Consider the following 22155-nt stretch of genomic DNA (forward strand, 5'->3'; position numbering starts at 1 on the left):
TAATTCCACCCAAGAGAAATTCTTACATGTCACCCAATAGAACAAGTACAAGGTAGTTCACTATGGCAAAATTTTTAATATTTTTCTATAATTTAAATAAAAATTGGAAACCCCAAATGTAATCCATAAGTTTGAGAATGTGTAAAGTTTGGCACAGTCACAGGACAGGCTGCTACTTTATCTACAAACACAAAAATGGGTAGATATCAAAAACAAAATTGACTGAAATAAAGAAAGTAAAAATAAGTACTGCATACCACTTATGTAAACTGATTAAAAAAAAAAAAAAAAAAACAATTAAAAGGGCTGGGGATATAGCTCAGTTGGCAGAGTGCTTGCCTTGTAAGCACAAGGCCCTGGGTTCAATCCCCAGCACTGCCAAAAAAAATAAATAAATAAATAAACAAAAGGCTAGGTGCAGTGGTGCATACCTGTAATCCCAGCACTGAGGGATTGGCAGGAAGACTGCAAGTCTGAGGCCAGCCTCAGCAACCCAGTGAGGCCCTCAGAAACTCAGAGACACCCTCTCTCAAAATAAAATATAAAGGGCTGGGGTTGTAGTTTAGTGGCAGAGTGCTTGCCTAGCCTGCGTGAGGCACTGGGTTCAATCCTTAGAACTACATAAAAATAAATAAATAAAATAATTATTAAAAAATAAAAAGGGCTGTGTTGTGGCTCCAGTGGTAAAAGTGTCCGGGTTCAATCCCCCGTACCAAAAACATAAGTATTAGGGGAATACCACTATTATGTTCACACCATATTTCTCAGGGCCCCTGAGATAAGTCACAATACAACACAGCTACATGGAGGAGGTGGAAGTCCTGGGATCTATCTGTTGTTATATATCTGCATCTCCCGTCTCTTCAATAAATCCACTCATTTCCTGGCTTGGCCTGCTCTGCTACAGGCAGGCACTGCCAGTCTGGTTTATTCCACAGTCTCCCAGGATAAGAGGGTAGACTAGTGACAACAGTATTGATGACCCTAACCCTGACAAGCACTCTCAGGCCCAGTGTGCCTTCCCATAAAGTTCAATAACTTATCCCCAGCAGTATCTATTAGTTTAAGATATTCACCCTTAGTTTAAATAAACTAGTTGACTTCAACACTAATTATGGATCCAATTAAAATACAACATCACAGCTCAAAGGTGAAGATGTGCAGACTAAAACCACTAACATGATGAAGTTTCTTTAATTTCACAATGACTAGAGGGGACATATCCAAGGAGTAAATAAATAGAAATGTGGTTCATTCATCAAATCTCATTATTCTAAAACCACAGGTCTGACTCTAAAGTTCCTCAAGTACAGTCAGTACAGGACTCAATGTCCCAGGAATGTTTCCATTATTTCAGGCACAAGGCCTCTCAGAAGTATCAGCTTTCTATGCTGATCTCTTCAAGATGCTGAGCAGACCTTCCTCTTTGGAAGTCACTTTGCAGTTCCTTCCATAACAGTCCTAGAGGCATAAGGCACTGAGGATGGCTCCCAGAGGCCTCACACATGCTAAACAAGCATTCCATCACTGAGCCACATTCCCAGCCCTTTTAATTTTTTGAGACGCCTCACTAAGCTGCTGAGACTGGCCTCAACCTTGCATTCATCTTCGGCCTCCCTGCACAGTCTTTCTCATTACTGTGTGCATCTAGCTTCATTCACTGATAGCCTATCAATTCTAAGAGGTTGGCTTCTTTTATGAAGGAAACAGAAGCAGATCGACCCACGGATCAAAATGCTTAAGATCCTCTGAGAAAAGAGGATCCCAGACAAACAGGATCTACCATTACATGGTGCTACTAGCTCTCCTATCCACTCCCCCAAATCTCGAATCTCTAATGATCACCAGTCTCTGCAGAATCCACCAGAAAATAACCTAAAATTCCACCTTCACTTCCTGTCAACAAGCAGGAGTCCAAGCCAAAAGAATAGGTATTCTTGGTTAGATGTTTATTTAGGGAAATTACTGAGTTGTAGAAAATTGGGTTGAGAACAAAAATGTCTGTTTTTGCAACATGCTGACAAATAGAACTGCCATCAGCCTTTAAATTGATACTTAAATCCTCTATACAGCTTTTACATTAATTTTCAAATAATTCCTCTAATTAGCCCTAGGAGGGCCTAAATAAATATGTAGTCAGGGGCTAGGGATGCAGTTTGGGGTAGAGCAAGAGGACCTAGACTTGATCCTCAGCACCAGAAAAAACCCAAAATATGTAGCCAAGAATATATATTCTTTCAGTATGGACTACTGTTTGGTGATAAGAAGCTGAGTGATAATTTTAGGTCATATTCCAGTATATTCTGCAGAGAGCAGTGTGGGTGAAGGGGTCAGGGATTAGTAGACCCATGTAGTAGTGGATCTAGTTTGTCTGGGATCATTTTCTTCTCCCTACCACAGAAATAAAGTAGCCCGCACAGTGATAAGCAAAATAAGGCAGAATCAAGATGAGAACTTAGGATTCCATTCCAGAGCTCCTAGCTCTTTCCATAATAGGACTGTGCCACTAGGGTCCCCCTTACCTTGGCCGAACACTCAGCTCCGGGATAGTTCGAATAAATCTGGGGTGACTGATTGGGAGAAACCTAGAGAAACAAATAAATCAAATCACTTCTCTTGTTCTCTGTAACACAGTGATTTGGAAATCAGGATTTCTGCCTACTCCACCCCAAACCACACCTAAATCACCACCCTCCTGCACCACCACTGACGGAAATGTGTCAGTCAGAGGGTTTCCACTCTTACCCCTTGCAGTAAATGATAAGGAGATGGTTTGGCTCATCTTTTAGGACTGGCATAATAGATCTTGAAAAGAACATTCCTAACTCCTTTATTCTAGAAACAAGGAAACTGAGGTCTAAAGAGAATAAGTGACTTACTGAATATCCCACTTAATTCCTGAAATTAACATGCAAACTACTGGCCAGATTTTGGATTCTTATTTCAACTTTTCTTGTTATAGCATGAATTTCCATTACAACAACATACGCTGTAACAAGATTTAAAGTGAGTGTAATTAAGGTGTGAGGTAGAGGATGGATTATACTGATGTATACTGAGCAACAGTCATGAGCCATGCAACCTACTAGGCACATAGCACACATTATCTGTTTCAGTCTTCCCAACAGCCCTACAAGGTGATCGTTACCATTACTCTCACTTTACAAACAAAAGAAATAAAATTCAGAGTAATCACTAGCACATGGGTATGGTCAATCTGGAACCCAAACGCAAAGATTGACTCAAAACCCACACTTTCTTAGCCATCACTCTTTATTTTTAAAGTTACCACACTAAAGAATTCTTTGGTGAATGCTTCTCTGTTAACTAAAAGAAAACCCAACTTACACACAACTTTTTAAAATCTGCCTATATTCCTACTCCTCCTCTCCTAATTATGACAACCTCCCCTCAAAGCCAGCCCACCAAGCCTCCATACTTAAAAGTCTTCACATCTCGTCCACCAATCACTCGGGCAGTGACTGTCTTCCCAACTTTCAGCTTGGTAGTAGGAGAGGTGCCCACTGGAACATCATCTAGGATGTGGGAGGCATGGATACAGCCAACAATGCCATCTTCCAGAGTCACAACCACATGGGTGGGCTTAACAGACTTGACGGTTCCAGTGACCATGTCCCCGATAGCAAGGGTGTGCTTCTTTTGAGTCCCTACAGTCAGAGCTGGATCCCCCTCCTCATCCTCATCAATTGGCTCAGAATCCTTCCTCGTCTCTCTCATGGTTCTCTTGGCAGCTGGTCCCTCAACAGCCAGAAGAAGACCAGTCACTCCTGGTTCTGTGGTCTTGAGAGTTAGGCAGACACCCTGTCCCACCTGCAATTTCTCTGAGTCAAAGCGGAAGGTGTCATTGAGGTGAGAGGTCAGAGAGAAAGCTACCAGGTGGCCAGTCTCTACTAAGGAGGCCACAGCAAAGGACTCCTCCAGGTGTTGCACAATCGCCTGGTGTTTGCTGCCTTTCTTCAACTGAAAGAGAGAGAAAAGCAATCATCCCCACTTGCCTTACACAGCACCTCACCAAGTAAGCCTGGAGAAACCCTCTGGTGTCCAGGTGATTGAGCTGTAACCAACTAACCTTCCCTTTCCAAACCCGGCTTTCCTTACCTGAGTACTCAACTCACAGAACCTCATCAGAATCACCTGGACTTCATTTCTGTTTTAAACTCAAATTTCTTGGCCCTATCCTAGAACTAGTTAATTCTGAAATTTAGAAGTTATTTAGGCAATTCTGATGCACAGCCAGGTGATCTCTTGGTGGCTCTTTGGCCTTAAGACACAGTGGATCTTGACTCTCAGTCCATGGCTCTCCTACATGTTCACTACTTCCAGTCAGCAGTCATTACTGAGAGATCACTGTGCACAAGGCACCAAGCCTGACTTTCCTCAAAATCCCAGTTATAACTCAGGAGGCTAAGGCAGCAGGATCTTAAGTTTGAGACCAGCCTCAGCAACTTACTAAAACCCTAAGCAACTCAGCAAGGCCCTGTCTCAAAATAAAAAAATGAAAAACTGGGGACTTAGCTCAATGATTGCGTGCCCCCAGGTTCAATTCCCAGTATCACAGTATTGCCCACCATTCTCCCTTTGTCTCTCCTAAAGTTTGAAAACTATAAGTAGCTCAAGGTTAAGGATTATATCTAGGTAATTCTTTGTCCCAAACTCTATGCAATTAGGTGCTTTGGACGATGAACAAATATGGGTTGCACATTCCTAATCAGAAAATCTGAAACGCCAAATGCTCCAAAATCCAAAACTTTTGAGTCATTATCAGCACTCAGTTAGTGAAGACTACAAAAATATTCCCAAATCTGAAAAACTCTGAAATCTGAACTTGTCTAAAGTCTTTTGAATAAAGGATACTCAACCTGCCCATTCGTCACCAGAGGAAAATACTAATTTTCAGATTTCCCTCAAACACTCTCTCTCTCTTTTTTTTTTTTTTTTTTTTTTTTGCAGGAGGGTGGTGGTGGCGGCAGTGGTTGCTGGGGATTGAATCCAGGGCCTTCTGCATGCGAGGCAAGCGCTCTACCAACTGAGTTATAGCCTAGCTCTCAAATGCTTTCTTACATCACACAAAAGCATAGTATAAGAGGTACACCAGAAGTGAAGACATGCAGCCTGGAGGTCAGAACTAATCACACCAATTTTGTTTGGTTTATATAATGTTTTGGGGAAAAAAAAAAAAATTACTTTCCAACATTTTCAACATTTGTTCAAACAAAAATCCAAATTCCGCCATCTCTTAAAAATCAAGGCATCAGACACAAGATATTTCCACCTGGAAACAGGAAGGAGCAAAACACTCTATGCCCCACTGGGCTGGGGACACATTCTCATCTGTCAGGATCCTAGCCCTACAGCTCCCTAATTCACATGGCCTACTCATTCATTCATATTACCCACTTGGCCCTAAGGATAGGGTGACCATATAATTTATCACCTAAACTACAGTACAAATCAGTCCTCTTAATCACACCAGAATAAGAGGTAAAAATCAGACATGCCCTACATAGATTCAGGTACAGAGTTACCCTACCTCTAGATGCCTGTATTACAACCCCTTGAGCTACAAGTCTACAGGAATGGGTGTTGACTTTCACAGAAATGAAGACAGGGCTGGGTGAGATGACACACACCTGTAATCCAACCTCATCAACTTAAGAAGGACCTAAGAAACTCAGCAAGACCCTAACTCTAAAAAAAATATAAAAAAGGACTGCGGATATGGTTCAGTTGTTAAATGCCCCTAGGTTCAATGCCTGGTACCACCCTCCGCAAAAAGGAAGGAAGGAAGGAAGAAAGGAAGAAAGGAAGGAAGGGAGGGAGGGAGGGAAGAAAGGAAGGAAAAAGGAGGAAATGAAGCCAGGAATAAGCTTACCTTTTTAGATTTTTTATTCACCAAGTCCTGACAAAGGGAAACATGTACCTCCAACTTCAACATATCAACGTTGAGGATTACAACCTTCTTTTTCTGCCCAGACTCCACTTCCTGACCTGCAGCATAGAATTAAACAAGCATGATCATTCTCTCAAAACAGGGTGCAGAGAGGATAGCACCTTTCCTGGGACGTTTCAAACCAAAGAAGGAGACGTATTTCCTGGGTTTATTATGGGCAACAGTTAGGGAAACCAAGGTGTTCAACCTGCACAGTTCAAGTTCAGGTGGACTTTAATTTTTGCAACTGATACAAAAAAAATCTAGATTTATCCAATTAGAAGAAAGGATTCATACTTAACTTTTCTTTAGCATGTTGTTATCTTAATTTTGCATCCACACAACTAGGCATGCCAAAAACTTCAGATGAAACAACTCCATCTACCCCTATATATTTGGAAATTCTATATCCAGCAAAGGAGCAACTGGCACAGGGTCTTCTTGACACACCACAAAGAGCAAACAAATGCATTCACCTGCCCGATGATACCTGCTGGCTCTCAAGACCAGGTCAGGCACTGGACCTCCACTGAACACAACAGAGCCATCTTCTAACACTTCCTGCACCACTATGTCAAGGACCATTCCTGGGGTCATCTCAGCCAGCGTCTGGATCAACACAGAGTCTGTCAAATGCCCAAAAGAAGCAGGGATTAGTCAGATGAAATAATATTCATTGTTATTTTTCCTCTGGAAGTGTGCTGTCACCACAGAGGGCAGGGGATTCTCCAATCACTGACAAGGTGGTTTTACAAAAATGTCCAGAATCTAGGAAAGTTCTTGTGACAGACAGACCTGGGCTACTTGCTAATCCTACTGGGCATAATTTATGAAATCAGTCAAAAATACCAGGAACACAGGATTTCCTTTGGTTTCTAAAGGAAATTAATTTTACATACTGGCCCAAAGTCTAAAAGGCAACTCTTATCATCCACTGTGTATTTTTTGAATAAAGAAATAAAAAATGAAGAGGTGAGTGAATTCACAACAAATGCAAATCCAAGGCCACAGAACTAAGGGAAATTTTTATTCCAACTGGCAGACTTCTGAGATTCTCATAATGATCTTTACCGTTCTCTGAGTGGTAAACAGAGTTGTTCATTTCATAAATATTTACTGGGCTGTGCTATTTAATGATTCGTGTACTTTAACACAGGTCACACTCACATTAAGGAAAAAAAAAAAAAAAAAAAAAGTCTGCCAAGCCAGGTATACTGGTGGTAGCTATTGTTTTCCCTGAAAAGAATTTTGTCTTTTTTTTTTTTTTAAAGCATATGGAAAGCCTAACAATTCATTCTAACAAGGGGTATACTTTCAACACACAACCCCCTTCCCCAGCCCTCATCCTCTGCTTCCTGCCCCACCTTGGTTGCTCATGAGGCTGCGCACACCCTGCAGTTCCTCCAGGCACTGGCTCAGGAGGAGGAGACTGGTGCTGGCTGGTTCCCCCAGAGTGCAGTCCGAAAGCCGCAGCGACAGCAGCATCCGCTGCTTCTCCTCATCCACATTGGTCACCTTTGCAACCACCGTCTGCCCCTCAACAAAGTGGTCACCTGGGGTGGTCACAAACTTATCACTCATGATCTGAAGGAAAAAGTAGGCAGAAAATGGGAAAAATAAAGGAAGTCTCTATCAAGACAACCCATTTAACATGTCCAAAAATGAGGTGTGGGAGTGGGGAGAAAGGGCACCTGCAAAGCTCCACCCAGTCCTCTCTGAGCACAGCTCTACTGTCCATGCATATAATCACAGGGAGAACCAGGCTGCCAACTCGGCCTTCAGAGAGGACACCCAGCAGAGAAGGCAAATTACTAGCAAACCAGAGACCAAGGCTGTTGGTGTCTCTAACTCCCACTGGTAACCCTCTTGCTCTCTCTAGGCATGTTTATGGGGTCCTCCTCCATGTTCCCATTTAAGAAAAACTTTCTAGCAGGGAATGCAATGATACTTTTCCTTGACAAACATTAGGGGCAAGACCAATGGAAGAGAAAAAATATTTATGAACAACCTATGGCAGGAATTAGTTCTGTGCCATTTGCTCAGTATCACCTTACATTTAGCCTGAGTCTCTGTCACTCTCTACATCCCAGTTTACTCAGCAGGCATGATCGAAGTTGGAGGATATTTTCCCGCCTGAAAAGTTTAAAATTCAATAATACAGAGGGGGGAATAATAATTTCAAGGATATTCTGGTGTTGTAACATCTCAAAATCCCAGAAGCCTGTAAAACCTGTACTGGGGGGTTGCTCAGAAAAATCCATTTCCAATTCTGAACATGCTGAGGATAAACATATTCCATCCTCTTCATACTGGAGACTGAAATCTTTGGAGTCATAACCCACCCACTCAATGCTGCCATGGATGGAACAACAGCTGTTCTTTCCCCAAGAGACCACGTGGCAGGCAGGAGGTACAGCCAGGATCTTGGCTCCACTCACCCCACCACCCAACTCAAGTGGTGCCTCTCAACTCCTTCAAAGGGTTAAGTAACCTGCTCCTTCCCATCCCCTCAGGTTCCATGAATCTGGTATCTCATTCATGGAGCTGAACTTACAGCTTTGGGGGCCAGTCCACTGAGACCCGAGGGGAACTGGATGAACACACCATAGTCCTTGATGCTCTTCACAAAACCAATAAGCAGCATTCCAGGATGGATTTCTGAGAAGCTGTTGGGATCCTGCCCACCTTCTACTGAGGAAACCAAAGCTGGCTTCCTGCAAAGGAGCTGGTGGTACTTTGTCAAGGAATGTTCCGAAAAGGGCAGATGAAATGCCCAGCTCTCCCATTTTCTTTTTCTACGTACATCCTGTGTTACTACAATGAGTCTTGTGTGTGCAAACCAGCAGCAGCATTACCCAGAGGTTAGAAGAAGCCAAGTTCTTGAGCACCACCTACCTAATGAGTCGTGACTCTAGTAGGGTGCAGCCTGGCTGTCTTTTTCAGCAAGCCCTCCAGGGGCTTCTGATGCACACTAACATTAGAAAATCAGTTTCAGTCCTTTCCTGATTAGCTCATCTCCAGATTATTGCAGTAGACCAAAAAGAGTAAAGCTCATCCCCAGGATCTGGCAGCTGGATCAGTCATTGCACAATTCTCTGCTGGCCCCATCTTCATACCAATGAACCCTACTAAACCTCCTCTGCCACCCTAAGATAACTTTAGTTTACATTCTGTGAGAAGAGGTGGTGTCTTCCTTCAGTGTATCCACAAAAACAGTGAAGAGACTATGAACCTCATGTGCCCAAGGAAGAGAGGGGTAGGAAGAAAAGGGGAAGGGTGGAAGGACAGCAGAACTTTATCAATTGTTCCAACCCAAGGGGCAAACACTGAAATGTCCCAATAAGATGACACATGCCACGGGGGCTGCTCCACTGAGTCTGTGCACACGTCAACTCCTCTCCAAGCCTCTGGGCTCCGCCTCTCCCCTGCAAACTTTCTGCCTACTCTACTCTGACCACCACCATCTGCGAGTAGCACTTTTTCAGGCCTGCTTTTACTTTTCAGGCACAGGCCTCATCACTGGTTTGGCCCTGTGGAGCAATTTCTGAGATCAAATGGTTGATTTATCCCCCACATGGGGTTTCTAACTAAATACAGCTTGGACCAGAATTCCTCACCTAAAGGCCAGGGCCCCTCCACCTTCCACTGCCCAGTAGATACCAGTCAAGGATACAACATGTCTCTCACTCTGGCTCAGACACAGGACTCGGTGAAGGGTGTCGCCTGCTTGGAGCCAGCGATACAATAGTGGGCCGTTGGCAACATGGTCTGACAAATGAGGCGTAGGGAGAAAAGCAGGGATGTTGTGTGGCAGGACAGCCACCTGAAGCCCATCTTTGGTCTTCTCTAAAACCTTCACATCCACCAACTGCTCAGGGAATAAAACGACAAAATCTAGCACTTGTCTTGAGCAGACAGCAACCTAGGCAGGATCAGGCAGAAGTCAGAGGTACCAAATCCCAGAGCCAGGAATCCCTGCTAGGCCAAGAGCAGTGAGGAAGCTTCCCCCAGACCTCACCCCCCTACCCATGCAGGACTCATCTGTGGGCTCCTATCACTCCTTGTGGTTTCCTCCACTGGGTCCCAGAGGAAAGAGGCTGGCCCTAGTGACCAGAGAAGAAAAAGGCAGTAGCACTGTGCTGAGAAGCCACCTGTAACAGAACTTTCTTTGCAAAAGAGCTCCCATTTACTCTGGTACACAGGAAAAGAACATAAATGACGTACTCTCCCAAAAACCCCTCTAGCAGCTGGGCACAGTGGCGCACACCTATAATCCCAGCACTTCAGGAGGCTGAAGCAGGAGAATTGCGAGCACAAAGCCAGCCTCAGCAAAAGCGAGGTGTTAAGCAACTCAGTGAGAATCTGTCTCTAAATAAAATACAAAACAGGGCTGGGGATGTGGCTCAGTGGCTGAGTGCCCAAGTCCAATTCCCAGTACTCCCACCTCCCCTGCAAAAAAAAAACAAAAAAACAAAAAAAAAAACCCTCTGGCCCCAGAATCTCGTAAAGCTACTTTGATTTCTTCCCAACATGGGCTACAGTATCCCATGTATTAGTAGCTCCCCACTCTGTCAGTGTACAACAGAGTAACTTGTCTGAAGAAGTCCAAGTACCTGCCCAACATTAATGACTCTTTCTGTCTTCTGATCGTGTCCCACTCTCTCTCTCTCATTCTTGGGCTCTGTATCACTCAGCAGCTTGAAGGTTAAGAGCATCCTCTCTTTGGATGGCTCGCAGTTCAGCACTGCAACCTTCACCACCTGGCAAGAAAGCACATGTGTGGCTACCTGCTCAAGCAGCAGGCCTCAAGGCCCTGGAGCATGGTGCCCTCCACCACCTCCACCAGTACTGCAGAGGCCTTGGGAGATCACCCAGACCTTGGATCAGATAAGAACACAGTGAAAAGAAATGAAGAAACAACACAGAATCCTCAGAAATCAGCCTTCTGAATAAAAGACATAAATAACAGTTTGGGTACCACCCTAAGTTTTAAAAAATTACTTTCTCTAAAAATAATTTTCAAACTTACTAGTTTCATAGCAATGTCCCTATGGAGACAGTGGCCTCAGAAAAATTTCTGATGTTAAGGACACTGATTCATTATAGGTAAAGACTAATTTCTTCCAGGGTTTGGGCCTGGGTCCATTTGTTTGCCAGTAAGGGCGTCTCTGTTCTACGCCCCATCTCCTCCATTTAGCTGGCTGCAGAAGCTGTGTTTGTGCTCTATTCCATGTTCTTGTAAATGGCAGTCCTCCTGCTTACTAGTCCTTCAAATTATTGTGCACGGGGTCATAAGGGCAGCGAAGCCTGTCCAAGGGAAGTGTTACCTGGCCAACGTAAAAGACCCTCTCTGGGTCAGGGATATACTGGGCACTAAGCTCGTGCCTGGGCACCAGTCCGTGCACATCATTGTAGAACTTCACAATGCAGCCATAGTCCTTGACTCTGATGATGACACCATGTGTCTGCAGACCAGGCGTGGCATCACCATAGCAGGTAATGGCAGGTAGTTTGGATGTGACCAGAGTGTTTTTGAGGGTCATTATCAGCTTCTTGGCTTCAGGGTCACAAAGCAAAACCTAGGGGAAAGATAGTGGCCATCAAGTTACCTGTTATCAAGAAAGCTGCTGAACTGGTGTCTGTAACCCCCGAACCCTGGCCATGAGCCATTCCCCAAGAACCTGTTACCTCATCTCCTCTAATAATCTCAGCTGCAAATCTTCTCTGCTTCTTGTAGAATGACCATCAAGGCATATTAATCTCTACTTCAAATGTATTTCCTTCCACAATAATGTGGAAGCTACCCCTCCTGGCTATGCAGCAATGCTCATTATCTTATAGCACCTCCAAAATCTTGGGTTCTAGTAACTTTTACCCCACCTCAGCTCCTGCCTAGTGGGTTATGCATCAAGTCTAATGGGATGAATGACAGGACCAATTTACCATGTCAGCAGTGTTGCCTGTTCCCTCTACACTAAGAATGACATTCAATCATCTTTCAACCCTCAGAAGATTATCTCCTAAAGGCAGAGACATTCTATTTTTATTCCTTGATTTTACTATATAAAATTTTGTACCAATGGGCAGTCATTACCTTTATTGAGTCAATAATAACAAAATACAGCATGCACAAAATCCGGGGCTCAGAAATCCTCAGAAACTCTCACACAGAGAGCCTGAATACCCCAGGCCCTAAGGTAGGTGCTCTGTGTACTATGTTTAATCTTCACAACCCTGTGAAGTTTTTCATAGGATTCAAGCTTTTTTTAGAAACCACTCATATTTTTGTGGCTTCATCTGAGTTATTTCTATGCCCAGAACATACCCCTTGCTCTTCCACAACCTTCCAAATCCTAATCATTCTTTCCAGTTCAAGTACCATCTCTGCCAGAAATCCAGAAGGCATTAAGATCACTTACAGCTAAGTCTGAAAACGGTTCTGCCATTTAATTAGCTGTGTGATATTGGGCAAGATACTCAGCTTTCCTTAGCTTTAATTTCTCTGCCTGTAAAATGAGGACAATATGCTTACTTTATAGGGTGACAAAATGAAATAATGCATGTCAGGTACCTATTATAGCAACTGATACAGAACACATGCTGCATGGTAATTGTTATTCAGAATAATATCTATGATTTTGTTGTTCCAGCTCACCTTCCCCTCCAACCTCCCCTCTCCCTTTTGAGACATGACCACAGTATATAGCCTGCAATCAACGTGGCAAACAGTTACACACTGGCTTCTCTCTTCCCAATCATACTATACAATTCTTAAGAACAGGGACTCACTTTTCCCAATGTCAGGTATAGCACTGTACATGCTATAGATGTTCCACCCTCACTTTATGGAAAAAGGCAGAAACTTCAACTCCATCTAATCAAAACTCCCACAGACCCTTCAAGAGGCTCACCCGGCACTTGACCTCATCCCCAATGTGGTACTTCTTCTCTGGATTCTTCATCAGGATGTCAGCCAGATGCATGGTAGGTACTAGGCCCCTCATTTGCCCAGCCACCTTCACCAAGATCCCAAATGGCTTTATGGTCAGCACTGTTCCCTAAGGAATCCAAAGAAAAGATGCTAGAATGTCTCAAGAATGGTCTTCCTTTCATATTTTATAACAGAGATTTCATAGCTCTTTTAAGCCTACCTTCTGGGCTAACTATGAATATTATTCCAGACTTCACATGGGTAAGCACATACCCACACAGACAAGGATTTAATGAGGTTTATTTATGGAAGCCTTTGCAATCTTTTTGATTGAGCATGTACTTTTTGTCTGCCCTGAAAATACATTCTCTAAATGAGGGGACTAAGTCTCCTAAGGAACAAACTCTACTCAAAAGGGGAGTTGTTTAATTAGAGCTACACTATCAAAGCTACATGGTTGAAGGAAAGGCCACTGGAACTGGCTTCTAATATCCCAGAGAGATCAATTATCACAGAACAAACTTTCAATAACCACCAGCAAATCAAAAATCCCAGGACTATCACCTACTGCCTCTGTGTAGCTACTGCTAATTAAGACCTTACCTTGAAATTAATTACAAATTACCGAAGGGAAGAAAAATTCCAGTTACCAGGCAGAGGCAAGGAACATGATTTCACATGTGTTAACAGGAAGACTAATGAGCTAACTGTTGACCTGTGAACTACAGAATGCCTGAAGGTGGGTGAGTATCTATGTATAAGTTTGAGGTCTTACCTTTACCACTGCCCCAGTTTTGATGTCATGATACCCAAGATACTGAGCTTCAATAATAGATCTAGGACAAAAGGAAAACACATGATTAAATAAGCTTGGGCCGAGGTTGCCTAAAAGTCACCAGTACTACAATCATGCTGACAAGAAAAGAATCCCAATTCCAGCAAGGCCAGGAGAAATTGAGAGTATATGCACACAGGCACACATCTCTACACCTGACACGGGTTAATGACAAACTTACGTCCGTAAAGAAAGCAATGCCAGTTCATCCATTTGGCTGTAGTCAATAATTCTACACTTATGAGTGTTCCCTGGCTTGAAGGCCTCAGGATTGAAGACTTTCTTAGAATCAGAGAGATGGCTGAGCTGCAAAGTACCAAATGATTGAGGACAAGCCAGAAATAACAGATCTGAGCCAGACTTCAAAGCACACCAAGATGACTCAACACATTTATCATTTATCACAAAAAAGTACTCTGACAGTTAAAATAATTTTTCTTACTCTTTACTATCACAGAATCTCAATAACATCAAAGAACAATCTAGATTACAGGTTGGTGAACTGCACTCATAAGCCAATGCCCATTTTTTATGAGATAAAAGTTTCACTGAAGCTGAGCATGGTGGCACACGCTTGTAATCCAGAAACTTGGGAGGCTGAAGCAGGAAGGAGGACTGCAAGTTTGAGGCTAGTCTCAGCAACTTACTGAGACCCCCATCTCAAAATATAAAAAGGGTTGGTAATGCAGCTCAGTGGTAGAGAGCCCCTGGGTTCAATCCCAAGTATCAAAAAAAAAAAAAAGAAAAGTTTTACTGAAACAGAGCCATATCCATCCATTTACATACTGTCTGTGGCTGTTTTCATGCTTTAACAACAGAGTTGAATAGCTAGGACACAGACCATACAGTCCATGAGCCTAAAATATTCACTATCTGACCTGTTAAGAAAAATTTTGCTGAGCCCTGGTCTAGATCCTAACTCATTCTTATACATGCCATTGACCAGGTAACAAATATCTAGTTGATTCTAAAGCTCTCTGATATAATAAATAAACATTGTTCTAATCCCTATGAATAGTCTATCACACTTGGGAATATCTAAAAATAAGAAACTCAGATCATGAAATGAAGTGCCAAGCACAGTGACACAAGCCTATAATCCCAGCAGCTCAAGAGGTTGAGGCAGGAAGATCTCAAATTCAAAGTCAGCCTCAGCAATTTATCAAGGCCCTAAACAACTTGGTGAGACTCAGTTTCAAAAAATAAAATGGGCTACGGATCTGGCTCAGTGATACAGAGTCCCAGGTTCAATAGCTGGTACCAAAAAGAAAAATATAAAGAAATGAAGAAAGCAGAAAAGGACCCATATATCTCCAAAGTCCTTCCAAAGACGAGATCCCTGACCAAACAAAGAAGCCTTCTTACCCGGGCATAGGCCAGAGCACCATCCTTCAGTCTGAAGGTAGCCCCAGCCTTGTTGAAAAAGCCCTGGACAGGAACATCATCCAGCACAGCTCCTAGGTGCTGGCAAGAGAGCCGGGTGAGTGGGCGCCCAGGTTGCAGGAAGATCGGGCGCAGGCTCAGGCGCACAACTCTGGTTCGAGGATGGATACAAAGGATGCAGGCCCTTACCTAGAAAAAAGGAAGGGCAGAATGAGCGGCTGGAGGCACAGAGCAGATACCCTGGAGCAGCCGTTCTGAGGGCCAAGACTCCCCATGTGCTGACCACACATAAAAGTACTAACATCATTAGTAAAGTCAGCTTGGACAATCAAGTACTATGAGGAAAAGTTAAATAAAAGTTCTTTAGGAACTACATCTGACTAAATCAATGCTTACTAAATCAACAAGACCAGGAAAAACATATACTAGGAGTCCCCACAACACCGAGAAGCTAACGCACACACAACAGAAAGCACGTAATGGTGTCACTACAGCAAAAACTCAGTTGAAACACTTAGGAAGCCTGACCTGGCTGGGCATGGCAGCATAGGCCTGTAATCCCAGCTACTTGGGAGGCTAAAGAAGAAGATCACAAATTCAAGGTCAGTCTGGGCAACTTAGCCAAGATCCTTGTCTCAAAATACAACAAAAAAATGACTGAAGAAATTAACAAATGGGCAAATGAATTAAACAGACACCTCTCAGAATATAAATGGCCAACAAAAACATGAAAAAATATTCAACATCATTAGCAATTACAGAAATGCAAATCAAAACTACACCGAGATTTCATCTCACACCAGTCAGCATGGCAGTCATCAAGAATACAAATAAGAATAAACACCAGAGAGGATGTGGAGAAAAAGGAACACTTTTACACCATTGGTGGGACTATAAACTAGTACAAACACTATGGAAATCAATATGGAGGCTCCTCAAAAGACTAGACATGGAACCACCACATGATCCAGCTATTACCACTCCTTGGTGTTTATTCTGAAGAATCAAAGTCTATATAGTTATAGTATGACAACAGTTGGTTCTAAAGCATTTTAATGCATACCCATGTTTATAGTAGCACAATTCACCACAGCCAAATTATGAAACCAGCCTAGGTATCCATCAACAGATAAACAGATAAAGACAATGTGGTCTATATACACAACGGAGTTTTATTCAGCCATAAAAAAAATAAATTATGTCACTGGTAGGAAAAGGGATGGAATTAGTCCCTAATTATGCTAAGTGAAGGTGAAGGGTCATATTTTTCCCTCATATGTGGCAGTTGGAGAGGAAAGAGGAAAAGGAAGATTGGTGTGGGGTGAGGGCGTGGGAAGTGATCGCATGAAGATCAACAGAGGAAAGGGGCCAATGGGAGGGAAGTGGGAACATGCTGGGGAGTGATATGGGCCAAGTTACCTTGCTATATTGTGTGCATGGATGACTATGTAACAAATGATGTACAATTATAATGCCCCAATTTTTAATTGTGAGGAAAAGGATGAAGATGGAACTCAGCAGATTAGTAACTGAGCACTTGCCCACCATATATGAGATCTGATCACAAGGCCAAACATGCAAAATGTCTCAACTCTACATAAATATGACTATAGAAAAAAATATCACGAAGAAGTTTGGCAAAATATTAAAAGTATCGAATCTCAGCTGGTCTGCCAGAGACCCCCTGAGCGCCAGCCCTAGTCCCCCGCATGGCCCCATTTCCGCTCCGACAAGATGAAAGAAACTATCATGAACCAGGAAAAACTCGCCAAACTGCAGGCACAAGTGCGCATTGGTGGGAAAGGAACTGCTCGCAGAAAGAAGAAGGTGGTTCCTAGAACAGCTACAGCAGATGATAAAACACTTCAGTTCTCCTTAAAGAAGTTAGGGGTAAACAATATCTCTGGTATTGAAGAGGTGAATATGTTTACAAACCAAGGAACAGTGATTCACTTTAACAACCCTAAAGTTCAGGCATCTCTGGCAGCAAACACTTTCACCATTACAGGCCATGCTGAGACAAAGCAACTGACAGAAATGCTACCCAGCATCTTAAACCAGCTTGGAGCAGACAGTCTGACTAGTTTAAGGAGACTGGCTGAAGCTCTGCCCAAACAATCTGTGGATGGAAAAGCACCACTTGCTACTGGAGAGGATGATGATGATGAAGTTCCAGATCTTGTGGAGAATTTTGATGAGGCTTCTAAGAATGAGGCAAACTGAACTGATCAACTTCTAAAGAAGATAAACTTGAAGAAGTTACTGGGAGCTGCTATTTTATATTATGACTGCTTTTTAAAATTGTTTTGTTTATGGATCTGATAAAATCTAGATCTAATATTTTTAAGCCCAAGCCCCTTGGACACTGCAGTTCTTTTCAGTTTTTGCTTATACACAATTTATTCTTTGCAGCTAATTAAGCTGAAGAAGCCTGGAAATAAAGTTTGAAACAAAGGTTAATAAAGTTCTTTGCCTAGTAAAAAATAAATAAATAAATAAAAGTATCAAAGTGGTGGAAAAAAATCTATTTTCTCTTAACATTTTTTTTCCTCTATAGAGACTGCATTACTGTTAAAAAAAAAAAAAAGAAAGAAAAGAACTCATTTGAGGATTTAAAAATGCTGAATAATACACACTGGCATATCCTTCTCAAATACATATGTTCATTGTAGAAAATTCAAATGTTGAGATAAATATAGAATTACTCAGAATTAATCATAATTCATGCCTGATTACATAATCTTCCAGTATTTTAACCAGATGATTCTTTTAAGTTATTTTTTCAAAAATTGGATTCATACTACTCCCAGATCTTTTTTGTTGTTTTGTGTGGTACTAGTGATCAAACCCAGGGCCTCAAACGTGCAAAACAAGCGCTCAACCACTAAGCTACATCCCCAGCTCTCACAGAACTTTTTAGAACCATGCTCTTCTATTTAAATGCATCTTCCTATGATAAATACTCTTCCAAAATACTTCAAATTATAAAGCAAATAAATAAAAGCAAGCCGGGCACAGCGTCACATGCCTGTAATCCCAGCCTGTAATCAAGGGGCTGAGGCAGGAGAATCGAAACTTAGCAAGACCCTGTCTCAAAATAAAAAATAAAAAGGGCTGGGGATGTGGCTCAGTGGTTAAGTGCCCTGATTCAATCCCTGGTACCACCTGCTCCTTCTCTATTTTCAGTCCAAGCACTGGTAGTTTCTTGTGCTTCCAAAACACTATCATTCCCTCATCTCCTCTCTACACGACTGTATACATGCAGTACTAGGACCTTCCCTGAGGCTAGCTGGGACACTGTACAGCTGCCTGAGACACAGATGGAATCAAGAAAAGAGAGGTGTAACATTTCTTACTGCTTGGTTTGAGAAATATGTCCCAACTTTCTTGGGTTCCAGGTGCATAAAGTCAACGAGGCCCGTGAAGAATGTGAGGAAGTTTAGCTTAAGACCAAACTGAGTCACCTAGAAATAAACAGAACAGATTATTAAAAAAAAAAAAAAAAAAAAAAAAAAAAAAAAATTCACTGAAGGAACCAGGAATATAAGAAACACTGTTCATAGCAAACACTGGATGCCACATTACCCACAGTAACTGTCTCTCTCTCCCCATCTAACCCTTATCAATCTTTCCTCATATAACATTAACTGGCAGGACAACTCCAAGCACTGGCTGTTTCTTTATTCAGGAAGCTTACCTCCCTTCTGGTCAATAGCCAACATCAACCCTCCTACCCTCTGGAATTTCTCAGTGGACTTCAAGATGTTTCACACAAGTATCCTTGGGAACTGACAGCCTCACAACTTGGATAAACTGTGGCTAAACAGTTTATCACAGAATTGTGGAGGGAAATTTCATAGGATAAGCTAAGAGTTAATGGTAGGGTTAGGACAGGGCACAGTGGGACCCTGCCTCAAAAAGAAAAAAAAGGTGGGGGTTAAAACTGTAGCTGAGTGGTAAAGCACCTGCCTAGCATGTGTGAGGCCCTGGGTTCCATCCCAGTACCGCTAAATAAACATATACATGCATACATAAAAAGATAAGGGTTAGGAGGAATGAGATAGTTCTTTATTAAAAGCCTTCTACTTCCGTTGGACCTTTTAGATCAGCAGTGTTCAACAGAAATATAATGCAATGGGCTGGGTTTTGCAATACTTGCCTAACGTGTGAGGCACTGGGTTTGATTCTCAGCACCACATTTAAATAAATAAAAAAGAAAGATCCATCGACAACTAAAAAAATTGTTTAAATGTATATGTATTTTTAAAATTTTATTATTATATATATATATATATATATATATATATATATATATATATATATATATATATAAACTGCAAGTCACACACGCAACTTTAAGTTTCCTAGCAGTCTCCCGCCCTCCCAATTACTGGGGATTGAATTCAGGGCCTCAGGCATGCTGTGCAAGTATTCTACCACTGAGCTACATTTATAACCCCTTTGAAACAGGGTCTCTCTAAGTCACCCAGGCTGACCTGGAACTTGTGATCCTCCTGCCTTGGCTTTCCATGTAACTAAGATCCTAAGTAGCTGGGATTACACCACCATGCTCAGTTCTGGCAGTCACATTTTGAAAAACACAAAGAAACAAATAAAATTTATCTTAATAATAGTTTACTTAACCCAATATGTCCAGAATAGTATCATTTTAACACGTGACACTGGACATACTGCAAGGTTCCAATGGTCACATGTGAATAGTGGATACCCTATCTGAGAGCACAGTTTAGATGGTATGTATGTTCATACTTTAACAAAAATTACTTTCACTTTGGAAAATAGTAACAATGAATAGCTTACCTTCTGTACCTGGGCTTTGACCACCAGTCCTGGTAGCAAGTTATTAAGGGTCCAGTTTTGCTCCTCAGTAGCAATGGCAGTAGAAATTTCTGAATGCCCTATAGACAGACTAACAACTCCTCCATTGCCTTTCACCTCTTCAATTATGCAGTTCAAGTACTGACCCACCTTCAGTTTAGCACCTGGAAACACATCCCCAGCCCCCAAAATAAAAAAATACCTCCTTGAGAATGAGAAAGACTTTAACATGGGCCCAAACAACACCTGAAAAGAGCTATGGCCTACCTGCCCAATTAGCATCTAGTATTCCCCATATTCCCAATCACTAAGGGATCAACTACAAAAGGGAATCTGAAATTCAACTACCCCACAAAAATGAGAGAATCTCAACAAGCCATGGTTTAGAGGCCCTGGGGCCCCAAATTCAGTGAAATCATCTAGGTGAAGAAAATTGAAAATGGTCCATCAGATTTCAGTGAGACCCTACTACTCCCTGGCCCTTTGTATATCTTCCCTTCCCTATCAGCTAGAGTTAACCACCAATTTTCCCAAAGCCAAGCAACCTTCAGAGTCACCATTCTGTCATGCTACTCTGCAAAGTAGCATTTAAATATAATCCCCACATGCACCACCTCACCACCATGCAGTGGCCTTTCTTCTTGCTCTCACCTTTGTTCTTTTGTTGGACGTAGTCCTGGGCTTTCTTCAGTGGCAGAAAAGCTCTGGTTCCACTAACACCAATGTCCACTAGGTAGCCATGGTCTTCCAGGCTGGATACAGTGCCTGTCAGCAACTGGGGGAAAAGCAAGCATCCCCAAAAGTTCCAAGTTAAAGGCAATGGGACACACGACAAACATCCACTTCCGAACATGACTTTTAATCTTGACACTATGCCACAATCACAAGCCCCACTTTTAAACTTTAAGCCATAGTCCCACTAGAGAGAACAAAAGAGGAGAAGACATCAACTCTCTTTCTCCTAAGGCCTGAAGGATCTTCCAGTTTCCAGACAGTGAGGAGTGTTGAAAGGACAGAGCCTGAAGATTTTTCAAAAGATAGGAAAGACTCAATGTTATGCAGGGATGGGCTACATGGCCCTGCAAGGTCACTCCCAGAACCACCATTCCAGTCACCGTCATGTCTTCTCTAATCTCCTTCAAGACAAAAAAATCCTCTAACCTCTTTCACATTTTGTGGGAAGCCATGTGACTTAAACCTTTGAGACTATGTTCTCAAATGCAGAAAGGGAAGGATATCTATCTGCCTCATGGGTTGACTGTGAGATAAGGTGCTTAAAACAGTACCTGTCATGAAGAAGTCGCTCAACTTGGCAATTCCCTGCAACCTGGCTTACTTTTATTTCCTTTTTAACTATATTCTTTCAAACTTTCCAGGCCTGTCTCAAATCTCAATGCTTTTAACCAGACATTGCAAGACTACATTCATCTTCTGTTTCCTTAATTACCAGAGTACTTACTTATATGGTTGCAGGTTATTCTTTTGTACCTGTTGGATTTGAAGGATCCAAGCCAAGACTAAATTCCCCTTAATTTCCACAGAGCTGGATACAAAGTGATGGGGTATCCACTAGCAGCTGGCAGACTTATGGACCCATCTATCCTGTCCCCTGCTCTCAGCAACCCTCAAGCATTCTACACAATCTGCGAAGAAGTCTTGGTGAGTAAGGCACCATGAGGAACTCCTCACCAAGAGCAACACCCCCGCACCCCACCTCTGCTAAGGCTCCCTGGAGGCATTTTAGTGTGCCAGCTGCCAAATCTGAACTTGCTTGCGCTTTCTTCCTTCCAAGATAATGAAATTAGGCTCTATTTTTCAATACTCATTAAGCACCCAAAGCACTCTGAAGACCTTCCCTCCAGGAAAAGATCCATCTGTATGTAGCTATTAAGCTGAAAGTAAAAGGAGGTGGGGGAGGGAGAAGGCATGCTGCCTGCTCCTCTTCCCTGACCCCAGGTACATACCATGCCAGGCTTCAGAGCCTCAGCACTCAGCACTCTGTTGACATTTTGGGGGTTCAGAGATAGCTTGACACTTTTTTTGCCCCTCTCTGTGACGCTCAAACTGCTCACCACACATCTCACCAGCATTCCAGGTAAGAAAAGTTCAGGCAAGCGTAGCAGGTCCTGCATAATACCAATGAGAGAGAACTGATACATTCCCTTCCACTGAACCAAGAATCCGCTGCCTTGGCTCCGTGGCTTCTTATCCTTGAAA

General features: G+C 42.6%; 2 protein-coding genes across 7 annotated transcripts in view; one reads left to right on the forward strand and one right to left on the reverse strand.

Annotated features, from left to right (window-relative positions):
- The window catches only part of PDCD11 (programmed cell death 11), a 43666-nt gene that overhangs the window by 14456 nt on the left and 7055 nt on the right, over positions 1-22155 (reverse strand). For 5 of the 6 annotated variants that reach the window (XM_079136302.1, XM_079136304.1, XM_079136301.1 and 2 more), the window contains exons 6-22: positions 21903-22064; positions 20590-20713; positions 19921-20102; positions 18456-18563; positions 15082-15288; positions 13898-14022; positions 13657-13717; positions 12862-13008; positions 11278-11529; positions 10564-10710; positions 9624-9818; positions 8505-8675; positions 7315-7534; positions 6427-6576; positions 5894-6009; positions 3440-3981; positions 2523-2585 (exon numbers count right to left, since the gene is read on the reverse strand). In XM_079136302.1, coding sequence (XP_078992428.1) covers positions 2523-2585; positions 3440-3981; positions 5894-6009; positions 6427-6576; positions 7315-7534; positions 8505-8675; positions 9624-9818; positions 10564-10710; positions 11278-11529; positions 12862-13008; positions 13657-13717; positions 13898-14022; positions 15082-15288; positions 18456-18563; positions 19921-20102; positions 20590-20713; positions 21903-22064 — 2972 coding nt within the window. The remainder of the gene's footprint in view (positions 1-2522; positions 2586-3439; positions 3982-5893; positions 6010-6426; positions 6577-7314; positions 7535-8504; positions 8676-9623; positions 9819-10563; positions 10711-11277; positions 11530-12861; positions 13009-13656; positions 13718-13897; positions 14023-15081; positions 15289-18455; positions 18564-19920; positions 20103-20589; positions 20714-21902; positions 22065-22155) is intronic. The other variant, XM_079136306.1, reaches the window with a different exon arrangement.
- On the forward strand, positions 16808-17551 carry LOC306659081 (transcription factor BTF3-like). Its single transcript, XM_079136361.1, has one exon. It carries the CDS (start codon positions 16834-16836, stop codon positions 17320-17322), a length of 489 nt encoding a protein of 162 aa, XP_078992487.1. The 5' UTR covers positions 16808-16833; the 3' UTR covers positions 17323-17551.

This window comes from Sciurus vulgaris, assembly GCF_902686455.1.
Source record: "Sciurus vulgaris genome assembly, chromosome: 4".
NCBI lineage: Eukaryota > Metazoa > Chordata > Mammalia > Rodentia > Sciuridae > Sciurus > Sciurus vulgaris.